At 36.2% G+C, this 19975-nt stretch overlaps 1 protein-coding gene across 7 annotated transcripts in view; it reads right to left on the bottom strand.

Moving 5' to 3' along the window:
• The window catches only part of LOC100026608 (phospholipid-transporting ATPase ABCA3-like), a 268136-nt gene that overhangs the window by 66654 nt on the left and 181507 nt on the right, over positions 1-19975 (bottom strand). For all 7 annotated transcript variants that reach the window (XM_016423876.2, XM_056806544.1, XM_056806543.1 and 4 more), the window contains 3 exons: positions 7626-7857; positions 4975-5278; positions 43-301 (listed from right to left, as the gene is read on the bottom strand). In XM_016423876.2, the coding sequence (XP_016279362.1) occupies positions 43-301; positions 4975-5278; positions 7626-7857 (795 nt within the window). The remainder of the gene's footprint in view (positions 1-42; positions 302-4974; positions 5279-7625; positions 7858-19975) is intronic.

The raw sequence follows: 19975 nt of genomic DNA on the forward strand, positions 1-19975 counted from the left end.
GTTTGAAAACCACACACCAAGGAGAGAGAAAGTAATACATACTTATGGTATGTTTCCCTTGCAGCTTTGATGGCACTTCGAGGCTGAGGCTTATTGGAGATGGTAATGGAAGCACGAGTATTAGAACGTGACAATAGTAGCATATTGTCTACTAACGACAAGGCTGCTGCAGGTGAATGGTATGCCTGGTTGTTGAAAAGAGCAGTGATCTCTGTCTTGTTATCATGGGAGTCAATCTCAATTGCAATGATGCATTGGCCTTCACACAGCCTATCACTCAAGAGGAACTCATCAAGGCTTCCTAGGATGAGGAAGCCACAATGATCAATCAATATGAATCATGTAATAAGATGTAATCCTTCTCCTTGAGGGATGATTGTGCTTGGGAACTAACCTTTCCTCAGGTTAATGGGGCAATTTTAACATAGCATATATTGACTGAACAATATCTGTGAAATTAGTATCAGTAAGCTAAAGCATGCATTCTCCAAAAATCCTGGTTAGATCAGTGTTAACTAAAAATTCCAATTCAATGGGATTGTGTGGAGCATAAAATTACTATTCTTTGCATGTTTAAGGTAAACCATGTGCTACCAGGATTTCCTATTTGTTTTGTCTTTCTTCTTCCTTAAATCAAGGAAGAAAGAATAATATAGCAAGAAGGGCCCTGGCTCTGGCTCTGTGGATTCAAATCCCACATATGACATTGAATCAAGCCTTTGCGATCTTGGGCATGCTGATTGATTTCCTTTGACCTTAGTTTAGTTTCTTCATCTATAGAGTGAAGGAGTTGCAACAGAGTCTTTGATGTATCTTCTAGTTTGATATCTCTGTTCCTATGGGGTAAATTCACAAATTGTTGTATATAAGATAAAGCTGATTATAACTTTCCCCAAATCTTAATATTTAGACATCTGGCTTTGAGACCAGCTATTCCAAAGCAAGTGATTAGTTTCCTAACTGGACCCTGCCATATGCCACCTTTTAAGCCAGAGAGAAGAAAATAAGAGAATTAAGAAAGGGATATACCATTGAACTTCAATTTTTATTGTCTACTGTGATGTGTAGTCTTCTCCCAATCTCCTCCTGTGATTTGTGCTCATTCTCTAGTTCCTATTTGAGAACCCAGAGTTTGGTCCATTTTCTAAGGACCAAGGAAAAATCTTATGCCATGCATTGGAAGTCAAACTGCTGACTTTTCTCAGATTTCTATTCTTATTTAAACTTCTATGAAGTCTGGGAAATACATCTAGGAAATACATAGGTATCAATTAGTCATACTAGATGTATAACATCCTTTATGAAAGTCTATCCATAATATATCTTCCTGTTTTGTGTTCTCAAAGGCTATGGCAATGAAATGCAAGGTCTGAAAAGTTTTACCAGTTGAAATTTTTTAAATTACCATACATTTTTACATGTAATTAAGACAACCTATGCTGAAAAAGAGAATTTCCATATACAATAGACTACAAAAAAGGGATTCTAAATGAAACCATGAATCTCTACTTCATGTTGTTGTGGTTGACTTGTTTCCAATTCTTTGTGACCCCATTTGGGGTTTTCTTGGCAAAGATACTGGAGTGTTTTGCCATTTCCTTTCCCATCTAATTTTTACAGATGAAGAACCGAGGCAAACAGAAGTAAGTGATTTACCCAAGGTTACATAGCTAGGCATTATCTGACTGGATTTGAACTCAAGAAGACAGGGTTTCCTGATTTCAAGCCCAGTATTCTATCTATGGTACCACCTCTATTTCATATCTCCTTTCTTTTATACAAGTATATAATAAATTGTACATATTACTTTCAGAACCTCCTTGCTTTTCTGTGCTTTATTCTGAATTTCCTTCTGTTCTCTCCTTTGCATTTTGAAAAAAAAATGTTAACAATGATTCTTCTTTTGTTTGGCATCATTAGTGCTAACCCCTCATCTCCCCACTTCCTAAATAAAAATCAAAGGAAAGAAAAGGAAAAAAGAACTTGTAAAAAATAGGCATAGTCAAGTAAAATGAATCTATAAAGTGATAATCACAAAAGATGTCTCTGCAACTCCTGTTAGGAAGTGGGTAACATGTTTTCACATAGGGCTACTGGATGATCATTGCATTGATCAAAGTTCTTAAGTCTTGAAAAGTATTTTTCATTATTACATTGTTAACATAGTATAAATTGTTCTGCTAGTTCTGCTCATTTAACTTTACTTCAGTTCATTCTACCGAAGATACTGAGTTTGTAATTGTTTACTGTACAATAATATTCCATTAATATAGCATGATTATTGCTAAATTCTTGCCAAATTGTCTAAGGTATTTCTCATTCTTAGAATTCTAATTCTTTCCCTGTTCTTGGTCCCTTCAAAATCTTTTTTTAAGCATCACTAAGTTTTTCTGTGACTTTTCTGAGATTCTTTTAGCCTTCTAGCCACAGTAGTCACACGTTTCCCCCTGAGACGTCTGATGTTATTCAACAGCAAACTATTTTCAACTCTCCTTTGTTAATTTTGGGTAATATGTTTTTAGAAAATTTTGGATAATTTTAAATGATGCCCATTAACCCTAGTCCTTCTTAATGTTTGTATGCTCTTATTACACACTTCAATTATGAGAAATAGCAAGTTCCAATTTCTTCTTCTCCATTATACACAAGTAAATGATTTCTTAGACTTGATATCCATCCCTTTGTTAATGAGTATGCATTTATGTGTAGTACTGGGTCTTCAAAATTCCATTTATTTTTAAAATATATGTATATACTCTAGATATACATTCCTTCTCTCTACATATATATGTACATACACTCATGCATACAGATAGGACAAGTATTTTCAAAACTGGATTAAGATTTTACATAGAAAACTATATTAATAAGTATAAATAAATCTTAAAATCACATATATTTCTGTTTTGAAGTCTCTGTCTGATAATATTAAGAGACAAAAGGTCTCATTTTGCAAGTCAGGCATTCATGAATCCTTTCTTCTTCCAGCCTGTAGATAATATTATCCATATGGGATACAGGGTTCATATAAAGAGAGAAAGAAAAATGGTATATGAAAAATAAAATTCTCTGATCTCTTGAAGGATCATGTTCATGTGGACAGTTAGATGGCACAATGACTAGTGTGCTAGGCTTAGAGCCAGGAAGATTTGAGTTCAAATCAGGCCCTTAAACACTAACTGTATGACCATGCATAAGTCACTTACCCTATTTGTCTCAGTTTCCTCATCTATAAACTATAGAAAGAAGTAGTATGCCTCACTAAATCATATTGAGTTTTCTTATCAGCAGGTTTTAGTAGCATTACCCAGGGAACTTCTTCAAGTGGCTTAGAGTGAGGGAAATTGATTTCCTGGGAGAAACACACCTCTGGATCTATCTTGAAAACTGTGATTTTTAAATCTCCATCTTGCTTGGTCTAGCACCCAAAAAAATTGTGCACACCCACACTATACGGGCATGTGCTAGTCAATGGCAAATCAGAAATAACTAACTGCCCATCTGGGCTGTCCTGAGCCAAGCTTGAGCCTCCATTGGCACTTGTGAGACACAGGAAGTGAGGTAGAAAATAGCCTCTGGAGTTTGCTCACTTCCTGTGGACAGGGCTAGGTGGCAGTTCATTCTAGGAGCTCAAGGAGGAAGGAGGCCTGCAGGCAGCTTTCCTTCAGATTGGTCACGTGAGTCAAGGACTGATTCTCTTCTCTACCTTGGCCTTCCAGGCCTAAACTCCCTCTGGCTCTGCCAGAAGGTTGAGTTAAACTTTTTCCTTTTCCCCTCCTTTCCTTCTTTCCCTCTCCTTCTTTCTTACTCCCGTTGTGATTAAACCACCATAAAACTCCATTCTGACTTGAGTGTTTCATAAAAAAATAAAAAATTCTGACTTCTTCTCTAGCATGAAAAGAGGACTAAAAACTCGTGTGTGAATTTTCCAGATTATGTGGGCATCCCTGTGATGCAGAAGGGATACTTGTAATTTATAACTGTTGAACTATTTATTCAACTTGTATGACATTGTAGGATGCATGGAATTATGAATTTGTCTTTTCTGTGGTACTTGTGGTCATATGCATTCTCCTTTGCTATTGCTTTCAGTGTCTTGGAAATTTCTCTACCATCATTGGTACCTTCACAAAAAATGAAAATTCACTCACAAAAACAGACAAAAAACTAAAACTGAATTATCTTTTTTGGTTCCTATATAATAACTGAAATTTAAACTTGTAAAAGTGTCTTAAAAAAAGAAAAACTTTCTCACTTATAATTCTCCATTTCAAAATGGAAATACATTTAAAATAATGATTAAGTAAATTAATCTTAGCAAAATGCACCCTAATAAAAAGGAGTTTTAAGGTTTACAATGCTTCACAAGTGACATTTGGTTACAGCATTCCATTTTCAAAGGAAGAAAGGTAACCTGGCTGACAATTTCATGATTTCAGTGCTAAAAAGAACCCAGTCTTTTAGAAATCAAGCAAAGGCATTTAAGAATGGTGCTAGCATGTTCCACAATGGCATTCTGTATCAGAGACAGTATTTAGCTGAACAACTAAGTCCCTTTGTAAAATAAGTGTCTGGCTGGGGTCACATTCTATATTGCCCAGAACATCCAACTAAATGCAGACCGAGAACCTTTTATACTTATTTTAAACATAAAAGTAATTGGTAGAGAATGGCCTTGAAAAAGATCTTAATCCATTTCCCCCCTTTAAACAATTTCTCAATAAACTATCTAAGCAAAAGGTCCCAAAACACCAGGAACCATCTTAGAGAATTTGAATATCAAAATACTGCCAAATAGTTTAGCATACTTCTACCTTTGAATCCAAATCCCCAGACTTTACAAAGATTGTTCTGGCAACTAAGCTACATTCTGTAAGAGAGGGAACCAGAATTTTTGAGAATTTAATGTCATAGAACTCTATTTTTTTTTTTGTAAGAATACAGACAGGTCCTCCCATTGTATGTGGCCCTTACCTTTCACGAACTGGGGCACTTGTCTGTCATCAATTAGCAAAGTTTGCATGTATTCTCCGAGTTGTCGACTCAGTTCAGTTCCCCCAGAAATAGAGAAAGGGACAATGGTTCTGCCGTAGTGTCGCAAACTCATGTCTAATTGAGGGTCATCATTAATTTCGGAATAGAAGGTGATGGCTCTGAGGAGTATAGCAGTGAATGTCAGAAGTACCATAATTTGCAGTAGTATTAACTTCCAATTACGCCAACTGAAGGTAGCCCTCTTTACTAACATGGCATAGAATTGCTGGCTGAAGAGATAAATCTAAAAAACAGAGAGAAATATCGTATTATGATTGTCCCAGAGCCATTGAATTCTAGAGTTGGAATACAGTAGCTAGTTTGTCCAATTTAAATGCTAAATCAAAAGCTCTCAAAACATAGTCAGCAGTAGGATATTATGCTGAAACTGTCTATAGTTTATAATGTGACTGTAGTTCAAAAGTAGTTTGAGAACAAAGAATACACAGGCATCCCTGAACACAGTGCTTGGACAGCACACAAGAAGTATGGCAGAGATAATTAAAAAATAGTAGACTGCACTAAAAACTTCATCTTATGTTTATAAAATTATTTGGTATGAGAAAAATTTATTTCTGAAATCACCACTTATTACATACTTACAAGATTAAAAAAAGATAAGAATTTCCCCCTGAACATACGTTGAGCATCTTTATGCAGCATAAAAACAAAATCCTATTATCTCTCCTGTATAAATAAAAAAAATAAAAGTAATCATTCCCATAAACCTGGAAGTTTCAACTTTTTGTTAAGTTTTTATACTGCATCCAAATGGTACAGTATGTAGGCCTGAGAGGAAAGAGACTTGGCTTCTAGCTCTATCTTTACCATTAACTAGCTGTGTGTCCTAGGGCAAGGCACTTTTCTAGGCCTTAGTCTCCTTATTGTGAAATCAGAGAGGGAGATTCTGGGGTCTAGAAAGTCCTTTCTAGCTCAAACATTCTTCATTCTATTTATCTAGAACAACATGCCCAAACTTAAACAAGCTCTAACTTTAAATCAGAGGTTCTTAACCTTTCTTTTTTTTGTTATCATGCACCTATCTGACAGTTTGGCAGAGCCTGTGGACCTCTTCTCAGAATAATATTCTTATATGCATAAACTAAAATAAATAAGATGACAAAGGAAACCAAATATGGTGAAATTAAGAGTTAATAAACATTAAGTCCCTGCTATCTGCTAGGAATTGTGCAAAAGTGCAAAACAAGGCAAAAGAGTTTCTGTTTCAAAAAGCTCACAGTATAATGGAGGGGAGAGGAGACAATAAGCAAATATTTGTACAAACAAGCTCTGTACAAGATCAGTAGGAAGTAATTAAGAGAGAAGTCACTATAATTAAGGGGGGTTGAGAAAGGCTTCCTGCAGAATAGAGGTGTCAAACTCTGCCCACAAAACTCCCCACCACCGTCCAACCCAGACTGAAGTGTAAAGGGATAATATTTAACAAAATAAATAAAAATACAATAAAACATAGATTACATTATGTCTTAAAACTAAGACAAGAATGTGGCCTGAAAGGATCTTTATGTAGAAATTAATGGTCCTTTTTCTATTTGAGCTTCACACCATAGTAGTAGTGAAGGAAGTCAGTGAAATTCAAGAGGTTGAGGGGGAGGAGCATACCAGGAATAGGGGCAGTGAGAGAAAATTCCTGAAGCAGAGATAATGTCTTGTCTGTGGACAGTGAAAAGGTCAACATTGTTGGATCAAAGGGTATGTGAAGAATAAGATGTAAGAAGATCAGAAAGGTAGGGAGAGTAGATTATTAAGGGTATTGAATACCAAAATAGGGTTTTGTACTGGATCCTGGAGTGATAGAGGGCCACTGGAATTTACAAGGGTGGTATGCAATTAAGTTCCAAAAGTTCAAGTATCCAGGAGAAATGATAGTTATAAGAAAGGGAAGGATGATTCCTCCAACTAACATCTGCCTTTGTATTCCTTTCTTCTCAATACTGGTGACCATTCTATTAACAACCATCTCACATGTCAACTTGCACATGTATCAGAGGATGCCAATTGAAATAAAAATTCTAATTCAGCTGAAATGGAAATTTACCTTAAAACTTCCCATCCTTTTATCTAAGTTCCTAATAAATGATGTAACTACTAATTTTAGCTTGTTATATAAAAGCTCTCTTCTGGGGAAGTAATAAAGAGATGGAAAAATTAAAGTTTGACATGTAATAAGCAGTGTCTCATGTGTTTAACTAGCATGATTCACTTTAGCTAACTCAAAATTTCTTACTAAACTTCAGAAGAATTAAAAACCAAATTCCTGGGTGACAGAGTTAAAAGATCACATTCTAAAACAAAAATATATGACCCAGAATGATGACAACAGTAAGAACAACAACCATAATTTTTGCAAAAATTTTCCTTCTAATGATTTATTACAGTGTAGCCTCTGAATCACCAAGTTACTTGGATAGCACAGAACAGCCATTATATCCTAAAACTGCCTGAGTTGATTTAATTTTTTATTGATGTAATTTTTAACCTTTTTTTTAGTTCAAATATTGAAATCAAAACATATACATTGCTTACTAACCAAACCTTTCAGGCTTGCAATTCCAAGCAAGATTGCTTACCCCTGTATTGAATTTGACAGGTAGGTAGTGGTGTATACGAGGTAGCTTCTCATCATTTTTATCAGTATGATATTCAATTTCATCTTCTTCTTCACTTTCAGGATCACGAAGATAAATACCCATATCCTCTCCCTCTAAAGACATTCTACTGGCCTGTCTCAGGAACTCTTTATTTGAGTCAGACACTTTAATGGCTTGGAGATCCATCTTGGAATCCACCATCTTACCAACCCTGTACCAAAAAGCATTTCATTTTAGCTAAAGCTGAAAGTTAATTGTCTTTGGGAGACTGTCAAGGTAACTGATAAAATTTTAAACAGTATCCTTAGTAGAAATAAAAAAGGGATCATTTTCCATCCCATCAAACACAAAACCTTTCTAATTTCTAAGAAATATGGTCACATTTACAAAATATATAATTATTTTGCAGTGAAGCTTTTAAGAAATTGAAATTCCAATTACATTTTGTTTTTAAGTGTGATGGAAAAAATCTTATTACCCAGATATGTATGTTGGTTTCTTTAAAAAAATTATTTTTTATTGTATACTTCACCACCACACCACACACACAAAAACATTTAACTAAACAATGCATAAAAATTATGTGCATGACCAAACTCCACATTATTTACAATTTGTTTTAAAATATATAAATTATATACTTATGCTAATATAAACACTCTCTGCTTTAGAGTTTGATTTGAATGTTTTACTTTGATACTTTTTTCCCCTTGATTTTGTGGTTGTTACTTTAAAAAATGTAATCATGGCATATATTATAATTCTCTTCTTTTCATATATTTATCTTCTTTTCTTTGTATTTCCAATATTTATCATGTTTAATTACATTCAAATATCACAATCTATTCAGTCATATCTCCCATTCATTGCATTTGTTATTTCCAATTATTTTGTCATAATAAAGCTTCCATGAATATAATGCCTTTAGGGTATGACCCTAGTAATGGGATCTCTAGGTCAATCATCATGAACAGATTTATAGCTCTTTCCACCTTATTTTCCAAAAAAAAAAGGCCTTTTACTCCAGTTTCATATCAGCATTTAATTTAATTTAGCCTGTCTGGTTCTCAGTTAACATATTTTGCTAGATTGATCCTTAAGCAGCAGACACAATTTGTTTCCAGGACCACACTCTTTCCAGAACAAGTCTTTCCAGCTTGATCATACCCAGTGGAACTTTTGTTCCAGTGCCACAACCCCTCAGGAATGCAGACTTACATCCATAGTATGATGAATGTTAAATTAAGACTTTGGCATAATACTTATGCTCTTTAAGCCATTATTGCCCCACCAGAAACTATGTTTGGACTAAATGTATGCAGGTGCTGGAGACTCTCCAGATATTTATCATATTTAACTTGGCCGAGGTTCTATTCATCTCCCTAACTTCTAATTTATTTTTTGGTTAGATTTATCTAGTTCTGAGAGGGGAAAATTAAAGTCCCCCACTATTATTTGTTATCTCTTTCCACCTGTATCTCAGTTTTCATTTAAAAATATTGGTCCAGAGGAGTTAAGATGGCGGCTTAGGAGCAGCAATAGTTCAGACCTCTGAAAACCCTTCCTTACCAATCACAAACCAAATGCTCCTAGGGGACTGAAAATCAAACCTAACAACAAGACAGAGCCGGGGAACCCTCCTGCTAAACTCAATTCAAAAGGTATGCCCCCCAAAAAACCAGAATCCGAGAATACTTGGGTTTAAAAAGAAGGCAGAAGGAAGGCCCCAGGACCCCTCCCCCTGACCACATAGAGCAGTGAGCCCCCAGTGGCAGTGGGAAACTGCGCGGGCAAAGGTACTGGTTTAGAGGGTGTATGTTGTTCTCTCTTTATCCCAGGCCAGATGAGAGTATTTCTCTAGTATTACCTTCACCCCTATACTTCCCTTGTCCATGGCAGTTCTCCACTCGTTCCTCCTCCATAGAAGATAGCCATTTCCACCCCAATTTTTCCTGGTCTATTTTACTACCATTTTGGCTCATTCCATTACATTCACCACAACTTTGAGTTTTCATTCCATACTGTGGTGGTGAGAAAGGAGGAGTGAGGAGGGAGTGTAGATGACATTTTCCCATATAGAAATCAAATAATTTCACCTTTAGGGTTGTTTATGATTGGTCTTTCACTACATTTTTATGTTTCTTATACATCAAATTTGTTGTTTTTCCCTGGGAATAGTTGAAACTCCTTTTGTTTGTTAAATATCCATTTTTTTATCTATTATAATTTAGCTCATCTTTGAATAAGTTATTCTTGGTTGTAAGCTCTGTTCTTTTGCCCTGTGAAATGCTGTATTCCATGCCTTGTCTTTTCAGTGTTTCAGCTACAAGGTTTTGTGTTATTGACTATAGCTCTATGGTATTTAAATTATTCCCACCCTCCCCATTGTTGTAATCTCTCCAACCCCCTTAATTTGAAAGCTATGGAACTTAGCAATCATGCTTCTATGTATTTTCATCTTTGGGTCTCTCTAAAATGGTAATCAATAGATTCTCAAATTTTCTATTTTACCCTCTGATTTTAGAATTTCTGGGCAGTTTTCCTTGATGATTTGAGTATGATGTCTGATTTTTTTTTTACTGTAACTTTCTAGGAGTCCAACTCTTCTAATATTATCTCTCCTTGATCTATTTTCTAGGTCAGTTATTTTTGTGATAAAATGTTTCATATTCTCTTCTATTAGTTCGTTCTTTTGATTTTGTTTTATTATTTCTTATTGTCTTAGAAATTGTTACCTTTTCTTTGTCCAATTATAGTACTTAATAGATTTTCTTCTGAGTTTCTGAATCTCTTTTTCCATTTGGGTAATCTTTGTTTCATATTTTTCTTGATTTTCTTGTATTGCTCTTTTTTCTTTCCCCTTATTTTTCCTAAACCTCTCTCATTTGTCTTTTAAAAAGTTCCTCCAAAAGCTTTTTTTGAACTTGTGGCCATTTATTGTATTTCTTTGCTATTTTTGAAGTGGGTGTTTTTAATTTCACTGTCCTCTGAGTTTTGAGTTGTGATCTTTTCTGTCCCTGAAATAACTATAAATAGTTGGGTTCTTTCTCCTTTGTTTACTCATTTTTACCTTTCAAATGATAATGGCCAGGCCAATAGATTCAGTTGTTCACTTTTTACTGTATTCTCAAGGTTCCTATTGTGTTGGCATTCTCTGGGACAGAGCAGGGTGTCAGTCCTCTTTCCCCAGGCCTTCAAAGTCCCTTGCTTGCTAGCAGTGATGACTGAGTTCCTGCCCTCAGGGCCCAGTGACCAATGCGAATCTTAAAATTGCTCAGACTATATATATATACCTTAGAAGATTTGGTTAAGCAATTCTCCTATTGTAACAATGGAGGTACTTGATCAGGAATGTATTGTGAACTTTTAAAATTACTCCACCCTATTCAGACAATGCCTTGAGGGAAGATAAAGTTGAAAACTCCTGACGGAACAATGAAAGTCCCTAACTCATACTTATAGTGAAGCTAAAACCTTAAGCTTGGTCTATTTTAAGATCTAATACAAAAGGGTGCTAAGTACCTATAAAGGTTAAATTAATCACCACTAAAAGGTCAAGTAACTTACAAAAGGCAAGCTTAAGAAAAGAGATGTGAAATACTCAGAAGATATAATATACTCAGAGAAGGTGAGAACTAAAGAGTGATGAGAACTAAGAATGGGCAGTCCTGGGAAAAAGCATGAAAATTTAGGGGAGGTGACATAAGAGAAAATTCTCTTTAAAAGGAGCTCCCTGAACTCAGTTCAGGAGTTCGGAGGAGGGTCTCTGAACTCAGTTCAGGAGTTGAGGATTTCAGTGAAGGACTAGAGCTTGCTTGGGATGATCTTGTGGTGAGTAATAAAGACTGACTCTCTCTCCCTTAAGGCTCGGGCCTAGGCCATTTGGTTCTACTATTCTCTATCTCTCTCTCTCTCTCTCTCTCTCTCTCTCTCTCTCTCTCTCTCTCTCTCTCCTTCCCTTAATTCCTTCATTTGCATTAATTAAATTCTCCATAAAACCCAGCTGACTTGGGTATTTTCATATTTGGGAATTTTCCAATGGCAACCATGTAATTTTTAGATTTTAAAATCAAGACACTAAAATTATCTTTACAGTTTGGCCAAAACCTTTACAGTGTTTTGGCAATTCATAGTCTTAGAACCCACATTTTCATGGTTACACCAATGACTCCGCAGTGTACACTGACACCAGTGTCCACTCTAATCCCCAGATATGAGACACAGCTGCTCCTGGGGCCCTCTGCCTCCAGATTCCAGTAGTATCTTGGAGGATACAGGCTCCAGAGCTCAAAAAACAAGGTGAGATTGTTAATACTGCTCTAGTGGGCTATTTTGAATCCTACTTTGCTTAGTTCCTGTCCTCAGGACCCAAGGTAGTAGGAGTGAGGCCAAGTAAGTTAGAAACCTTCCTCCCAAGTTGTCTTTGGCTGTTCAGCTTCTCTCTAGACCCCTGCCCATTTTTTTTTTTTTGCTGCTTTTAATGTTGATTTTTGTGGATTTATTTTTGGTTGTTTGTGGAAGGTATTAGGAAGGTAAAAAAACTTCATGCCCTACTCTAGGCATCTTCCCATAATGAATCACATCATATACATTATTTTGAAAGTTTTACAAAGATGTCCGAGGTACATATATGGTAGATGTTAAAGTTGTTTAGATACTATAAAATCAAGACAATGGTAAAGAGTATTATCCCTTATTCTTTAATGGACAATCCATGCTATAAAAATGCCTCTGTGCTTTTTTATCTTTCATAGAGCTGTAAAAAGTAAAATCCATTTTCTACAAACAAAAATAGAAAGAATTTCTTTCAGCAATCTTGCAGGAATGGAATTGACAGGCTAAAAAGGACAACAATAATGAAAAAAATTCTACAAAGAATGAGGAATTTTAATAGCTAAACTTTGTTTCCACCCTCATTTATACCTTTAATGAATCAAGGTCTTGTATAATTTAATCTGCTGAGAACTTTCTTTTCATATAGAATTCTATCACAGAAGCACTGAATTTTAATTAGAAAAGACATTTAGATTAGCCTACACCTGACCAGGAATCCCCTTTATAAGCTTAAATTTTCCTCTTTCTTACTTCCAACTACTGTCCCTAGTTCTTTTCAAACAAGGACTTTGATGCCACCTTTTCTATTATTCTTGATTTCCTCTTAGTTCTGAGTAATATTAGAGGAAAGCCCTCAAACTGAACAGACTATTATAAAAAGCCAAACCTTACCCTCTCTGTCCCTGAATCAATGCCAAATATTGGTTCCAAGGCAGAAGAGTGGCAAGGGCTAGGTAATTAAGGTTAAGTGACTTGCCCAGGATCACACAGCTAAGAAGTATCTGAGCCCACATTTGAACCCAGACCTGGCTCTATTTCCACTGAGTAACCTAGCTGCCTCCAGAAATAGACTATTAAAGGTTCATATTTTTTCTGATTTCAACAAGGAACTTGTCACTCTCATTTAGTTTGTGCTCATATATATCATTTGGTCTTCTTTAAATCATTATTTCCTCCATACTTCACATTGTATTTCATTAATGAGAGAGAGAGAGAGAGAGAGAGAGAGAGAGAGAGAGAGAGAGAGAGAGAGAGTCCTAAATATGTTTTTCTTTAATAAAGAGTTTTTCAACTAGGCCACATTCATGATTATGAACTTACCTTTTACTCTCTCTGGCACTCATCGAGAGAGTTGAAAACTTGCATTTATGTAATGGTTCAATCAATCCCCAACAATTTATTAAATGCTGGTAAGTTAACAAGCTTAATAATCACTTACTCCCTGCCCAGAGGTCAGCTAAACATTGGAATGTAAATACAAGTAAACAAAAGATAATTCCTATTTATGTTCTAATGGAGAACACAACACAAATAAGGAAGTTGAACAGGTGAGGGGAGAGGAAGGTATCTAGAGTGGGGGTAGAAGAAAGTTTATAGTGCCACCTGTTGAGTGATCTAGAGATAGATGGTCCTCAAATGGAGGTTTGGGAAGGGTACTTCAGAGAAGTGAATTCTAGAGCTGAAGTGATTTTCTGGGATGAAGAGGTTCCTGGGGCATAGTGAAGTCCAGGTTGTAGCCTTATAAAAATTAGCTATGTGCTGGGGATACAGTGATAAAGAATGAAATAATCGCTGCTCTCAAAGAGCTTACATTCATTCTATCCCATCAATCAATAAGCCTACTATGTACCAGGCACTGTGCCCTGCACTAGGGACAGTGGGGGGGGGGGGGAAGAATTATTTACTGCCTTCAAGGAGCTTACATACTGGGAAAAGCAATATACCAAAGATAAGTAAATACCAACTGCATAAATAATAAATACAAAGTGATTTTCTAGGGGAGAGACACTAATGACAGAGGGAATCAGAAAAGGGGAAGAGGTAGCATTTGAGCAAGCTATGTTGCAGAGGTGACACAGCAGTCTGGGTCAGCCCGGAAAATGTGAGGGAGTGGGAAATGGAATGTATTATACAGTGAACAGCAAATAGGCCAGTTTGCTGAAACAGAGTATTCAAGACAGGGAGTTTAGAAAGCTATAGCAGGATTGTGAAGGATTTTAAATGCAAAACAGGAGTGTTTGTATTTTATCCTAGAGGCAATAGGCAACAACTAGTTTCTTTTGCAGGCAGGCCTAATCACTTTGGCAGTTCTATAAATAGTGGATAAAAAAAGGTGATGCAGGATGCAAGATAATGGCTTCTCTAATGCTCCATCCAGAAAGATCTTGTTCTTATACATCTGTCTTGCTGAAAATTTTAGCCTCTCATACTATTTTTTACTTTCTTGCCCCAAACATTTACTAGCTATGTGACTCTAGGCAATTTCTCCTGGCCCTGGTTTTTCCATCAGTGAAATGGGGATTATAAAAGCACCTACCTCACAGAGTTTTTATGAGGCTCAAATGAGATAGTATATGAAAGCATTTTGCAAATTTTACGGTGCCATATAACTACTAGCTATAATTGCAGTTATTACTGTAAGTGTTTTAAATGTGCTCATTTAAGAAAATTATTTTATTTTCAGTTTTATTTTTCTCCCTCCTCTCTTCAATACTCACTGAAAAGGTAAGGAAAATAAATCTACTGTGAATATATTGTTATGCAAATCAAATTTCCACATTAGTCATATCTAGAAAGAAAGACAACATAAAATATGCTTCAATCTATATTGAGTCCATCATTCCTCTATTTGTACATGATAAAGGACTTAATTTTCAAATATATAGGGAATTGAGCCACATTTATACAAATAAAAGTCATTCTTTGATTGATAAATGATCAAAGGATATGAATAGGCAGTTCTGAGAAGAAATCAAAGCTACTGTCAGTCACATGAAAATAACTACTAATTATAGAAATTAAAATTAAAACAACTCTTAGGTACCTGGAAAAACCCAATATTGAACTGGGATATTTTCCTGAAATAATTTTCCTTTTAGATCTCCCCCCCCCCATCCCCCAAGAACAGTCTGATTCTAAACTGAGGAGATCCCCAGTTTCTCCTCCCAGGCTATGAAGATGGGTTGTTATCTTTCCTCTTGGTCAAGGATAAAGGGATTACAGGCAGGGCTGAACTCTGACCCACTGGAAATATTAAGCGAAATCAGCAAGTTCTGGCAGCTATGCTGGAAAGGGTGTGTTGATGTCCTCCTTGTATGGACAGGGACCTGCCTCTTCCAGTGATGAAGCTACAAGGGGGAAGTTGAAATCTCTAAGCCTACCTCTTCAGTAGCTATTTACCAATTAGAGATACTTTGGGATACTGAGGGGAGGGACTAGTGAGCTAACAAGTGGTATGGAAACCTGCACTGAGACACCTTGTTGCCCCCTATATATTTTAGATCAAATTGTTTACATAGAAAGAGGCCCTGCAAAAAAAAAAAATAAATGGCCAATGTCCTGCACATCTTAGGGGGAGCCCTGCATATCAGGAACTCAAAACTGAGTTTGAAGTCCACTAAAAACCCCAGATCTCTTCAGAACACTGCCCATCCATGCTTCCAGATCTTGTACTTACAATATTTATTTTTAGTACTCAAGTGCAAGATTTTATTTATTTCTACAGAATTTTTAATTGTTAGATTCAGCCCAATGCTTTAGCTTGTTTTAGGGAAAAAATTAGCATGATGAATGCAGAATAGCATAAAAAGATTGAGAAGAATCTGATACAAACAGAAGTAAGCAGAATCCGGAAAACAACATGCAGGATCACTACAACAGTATAAACCAAAAGATCAAGGACAACAAAAGAAACCAGAATCTGTGGAATTACATTGACCCCTAAGAAGTGATTAAGGGACATTTTCCCTCATTCTTTGCAAAAGTGAGGGACTGCATATAATTTCAGAGTTTTTTGACATGTTGGTTAGTTCCATGGAACTTTTTTCTTTCCCTTCTTTTAGAAAATTCATAATTATAAGAGATGGTATAGATAGGGAACTACATTCAAAGCCAGGAAGCCCTGGATTGAAATCCTGCCTCTGACAGTGCAAGTCACTTAACTTCTCAGTCAAAAAGCTATCAGGAAAGAACTTTCGTGGAGTACAGATTGTCGGTTAGTTAACAAGTTAAATACCTACTATGAACACTGAGGCAATTTCCTGGGATATAAAGAAATGGGAAAACAGTTATTGCCATTAAGGAGCTCACATTCTGATGGAAAAGACTATCTGAACTATGTACTGATAAGAATCTATATATATACATCTATCTACCTATTTTCTCTCTTCCTCCCTCCCTATCTATCTATCCATCTATTCGTCTGTCTGCCCACTCACCCACCTGTCCATTCATCTATCCGTCCATCCATCATAATCTCAGGTAATCTCAAAGGGAAGGCACTGCCAGTAGGGACCAGGGGCATAGAGAGGACTGGGAAAGGTTTTTTTGCAGAGGAATATTACTTGAGTCTTTAAGGAAGACAGAGATGTCAGAATATGGAGTAGAGGAAAGAAAGCAATGGGACACAATGTGTGAAAATGCCTGGAGTCAGGAGATAGTTGTAACTCATACAAAGACCAGCAAGGAGATCAGTGTCCCTGGACTGTAGAATATATAGAAGAGAGTAAAATATAAGAAGACTAGAAATGTAGGAATGATCCAGGCTGTGAAAGGATTTAAAATTCATGGGGTATTATATTGATCTTGAAGGTAACAGATAGCTACTGGAATTTATTGAGTAAGGATCTATGGTGACATGGTTAGACTTGTTCTTTAGGAAGACTGCTTTGGGGGCTAAGTGGATAGAATATAGTGGGGAAAGACCCAGGAGCAGGAAGACCAACCAGAAGACTATTACTGCATTAGACCAAGAAAGAATGAGGTTCTGTACCAGGAGAGTGGTAGGGTCATAGGAGAGAAGGGGTGTATATGAGAGATGTTTCAAAGGAAGAACTGACAAGTCTTGGCAAAAGATTGAATGTGAGGGAGGGGAGAGGAAGTTGAGTCAGGTAGGACACTTGGTTGTGAACCTCTAAGTGTTCTAGGAAACTCACTAAATTTTTACCTTTAAAAAAACCACAGCTTTCTTTTCAATAAATGAAAATTATTTTTCTTTTCTATTCTATCCACTTTGACTTATATTTAGAATTTCAGATCATACTGATCAGTTTCTGAGTCTTTCCAAGTTGTTTGAAAAATATTATTGTACCAATAATGCTCCCGGTTCTGCTCATCTTGCTCTGCATTCATTCATATATCTTCTCACATTTGTCTGAAACCATCATCTTTTTGTATCCCTAGAATCTCAAGATACAAAAGTATCTGGCACATAGTAGGAGCTTACTGTTTAGGGACAGATCTTTTAAAGCCCAACTGTATTTTATGATAATCATTTGCCATATTTTGTTTATCCATTCCCCAATTAATGGGCACTCCCTTAGTTTTCAGTTCTTCTGCATCACAAAAAATATTTTTTGTGCCTATTTGGTTCTTTTTCTTCTTTCTTTCATCTCTTTGGAAGATAAGATGTTAGGTATAGTTCCAAATTGCTTTCCAGAACAGATGGATCAATTCACAGCTCTACCAAAAGTGCATCAATTCACCTATTTCCCAACATTTGCCATTTTCTCTTTTCTTGCAATTTTGCCAACCTGATGAATGTGAGGTATAACATCAGAGTTGCTTTAATTTGAAATCTGCACTAATTTGCACTAAGTATTAGTGATTTGGAATATTTTTTAATATGGCTTTTGACTTTGGAGTTCATCTTCATATTTCATATCCTTTGACCAATTATCATTTGTCTCTTATTCTTATAAATTTGAATCCGCTCTCTATGTCTGAGACATGAAATTTCTATCAGAGAGATTTGCTATAAATATATTCTCAATTTATCTGCTTTTCTTTCTTCTTACTTTAGCAGAATTGGTTTTGTGACTAGTCTCTCATTTTGGTTATGTCATTCAGATACTCCAGTGATTCTTAACATTTTCTTTTTCTGGCTTGGAGGGTGTTAGCTTTGGGAGGCTGCTCTCTTTTTCCTGAATTTAGGAGCTGGCTTTTCTAGTAGCCCCTTTTCTTAATGCTTTTGTAATTCTGATTGACTTTTTGTGCAGCTCAGGTGTGGGATGGAGTTATGTACTGTTTTTGTTATGAACTACCTTATGTTTTCTTCTATTTTTTCAGTCTTTTGACTTCAAAAAAATTCTTGTTGTATCATGAAGTTATTGGCTTCTACTTGGTCCATTCACATTTTCAGGGAGTTTGTGGCTTGGTTTTGTACCTCTTGTGCCAAGCTGTTAATTCCCTTTCCCAATTCTTTCTTCTACAATGCTCTCTCTCAAAAAAAAATGTACAAAAATAAGTATAGCTCTTTTTGAGGTGGTATAAGATAGGAATCTGAAGGCTTGTCCATAAATTGAGTAATGGATGAACAAGTTATGGCACAAAAATGTGAGAGAGAACCATTGTGCTGATCTTGTTAGCATAATGAGCAGTCACAATTCCAGAAAACTAATGATGTCCATTTCCTGATACAGAGAAGGACTCAGAATACAGAATGAAATTTTTTTGGACATACCCAATGCAGAAATTTGCTTTGACTAGATATGTTTGTAATGAGTTTTGTTTTTCTCATGTTCTCAATTGGGAAGAGGGGTTTGAGTGAGAGTAAGAAGGCTAATTAAAACAAATAAAATATATATTTTTAAAACCCACATTTCACCTTTTCCAAGAACTTTATTTGAACTTGTGCCTGAACTATGCTTTTCTTTGAGACTGATTTTAGATGTTTTGGAATCATTCTCTCCTTCCAAGTTTATGTCTTGAGCATTACAATCACCAGAGTAGGTTTTTAGAATAGAAAAAAAATTTTTTTCCTCATTGTTTTAGCCTATTTCTTGCCTTCTGATTTAATGTCAGTTAGGCTCTCTATTTCCAATGGAGGTCTGGACAGGTCCATTTGCTTTTTTTTGGGAGGGGTGTTACTGCAGGTTGTACTAATCTAATATCTCAGATAGCTCAAACTAGTGACTAAAAGTTTTCAGTGCTCCCAAAGTGATCTGTTTTGGGGCAAAATCTGATTTTTGTACTTGTCTGAGTTTTGTAAATTTTTCATGCGTGTTTTGGTCTGAGCTACAGTAGACTGCTGCTTAACTTAGGCACTGAGAAGTGCTGCTGCTTCTAAAGCACAGAACTACAGGCTCTCCCTTTCATCTGAATTCCTACCCTAAAGTCTCTGCAGGATTTAAATTGGGCTAGAAGTTAGAACTGAGAGCCTTCTCTATTATTGGGATCTTAGCCACAACATTACTCTTTGCTCATCTCACCCCAGGGTCTGTGGCACCCTCTCCTGTATTGGCAAGGTCCCTTTCTTCAATCTGTCTATCTTCAATCTATGACCTGAAATTGGGTAGTGGGGGACAAAGCTGCCAGATAGTACCTGTTCCTATTCCTTGCAGTATCATGGTATGGATATAGATTTGCCTCCTTTTGCGTAACTTCTCCCTGAGTGCCAGTGTTCCACCTTTGGCTGCTCCAGACTATCCTGTGTCCACAGATTTTTTTGTCTGTCTCCTGTGCCAACCTGGATTGGTATCATGACCCAATGTGACTTTTTCTTGTATTTCTCCATCAGGATTTAACCTGGTATATTGTCTAGATGTGTTTATAGGAGGTTTTTTGTGAGGTTGAACTTGCTGCACTGCTTCCTAAATTCCATCATCTTTCTTCTGCCTCCCCACAATAAGATTTGATTACATTTACATGCCACAATTTGTTCAGACATTCAACAATAGATGGGGACCTCTTCAGATTCCAGATATTTTCTTTTCTTTGAATTCTAACTTCAAGTTTAGGCAGTTGGCTTTTTTTTTGTTCAATTTTGTTTGCAACTA

Source organism: Monodelphis domestica, chromosome 7 (assembly GCF_027887165.1).
Source record: "Monodelphis domestica isolate mMonDom1 chromosome 7, mMonDom1.pri, whole genome shotgun sequence".
Taxonomy (NCBI): Eukaryota; Metazoa; Chordata; class Mammalia; order Didelphimorphia; family Didelphidae; genus Monodelphis; species Monodelphis domestica.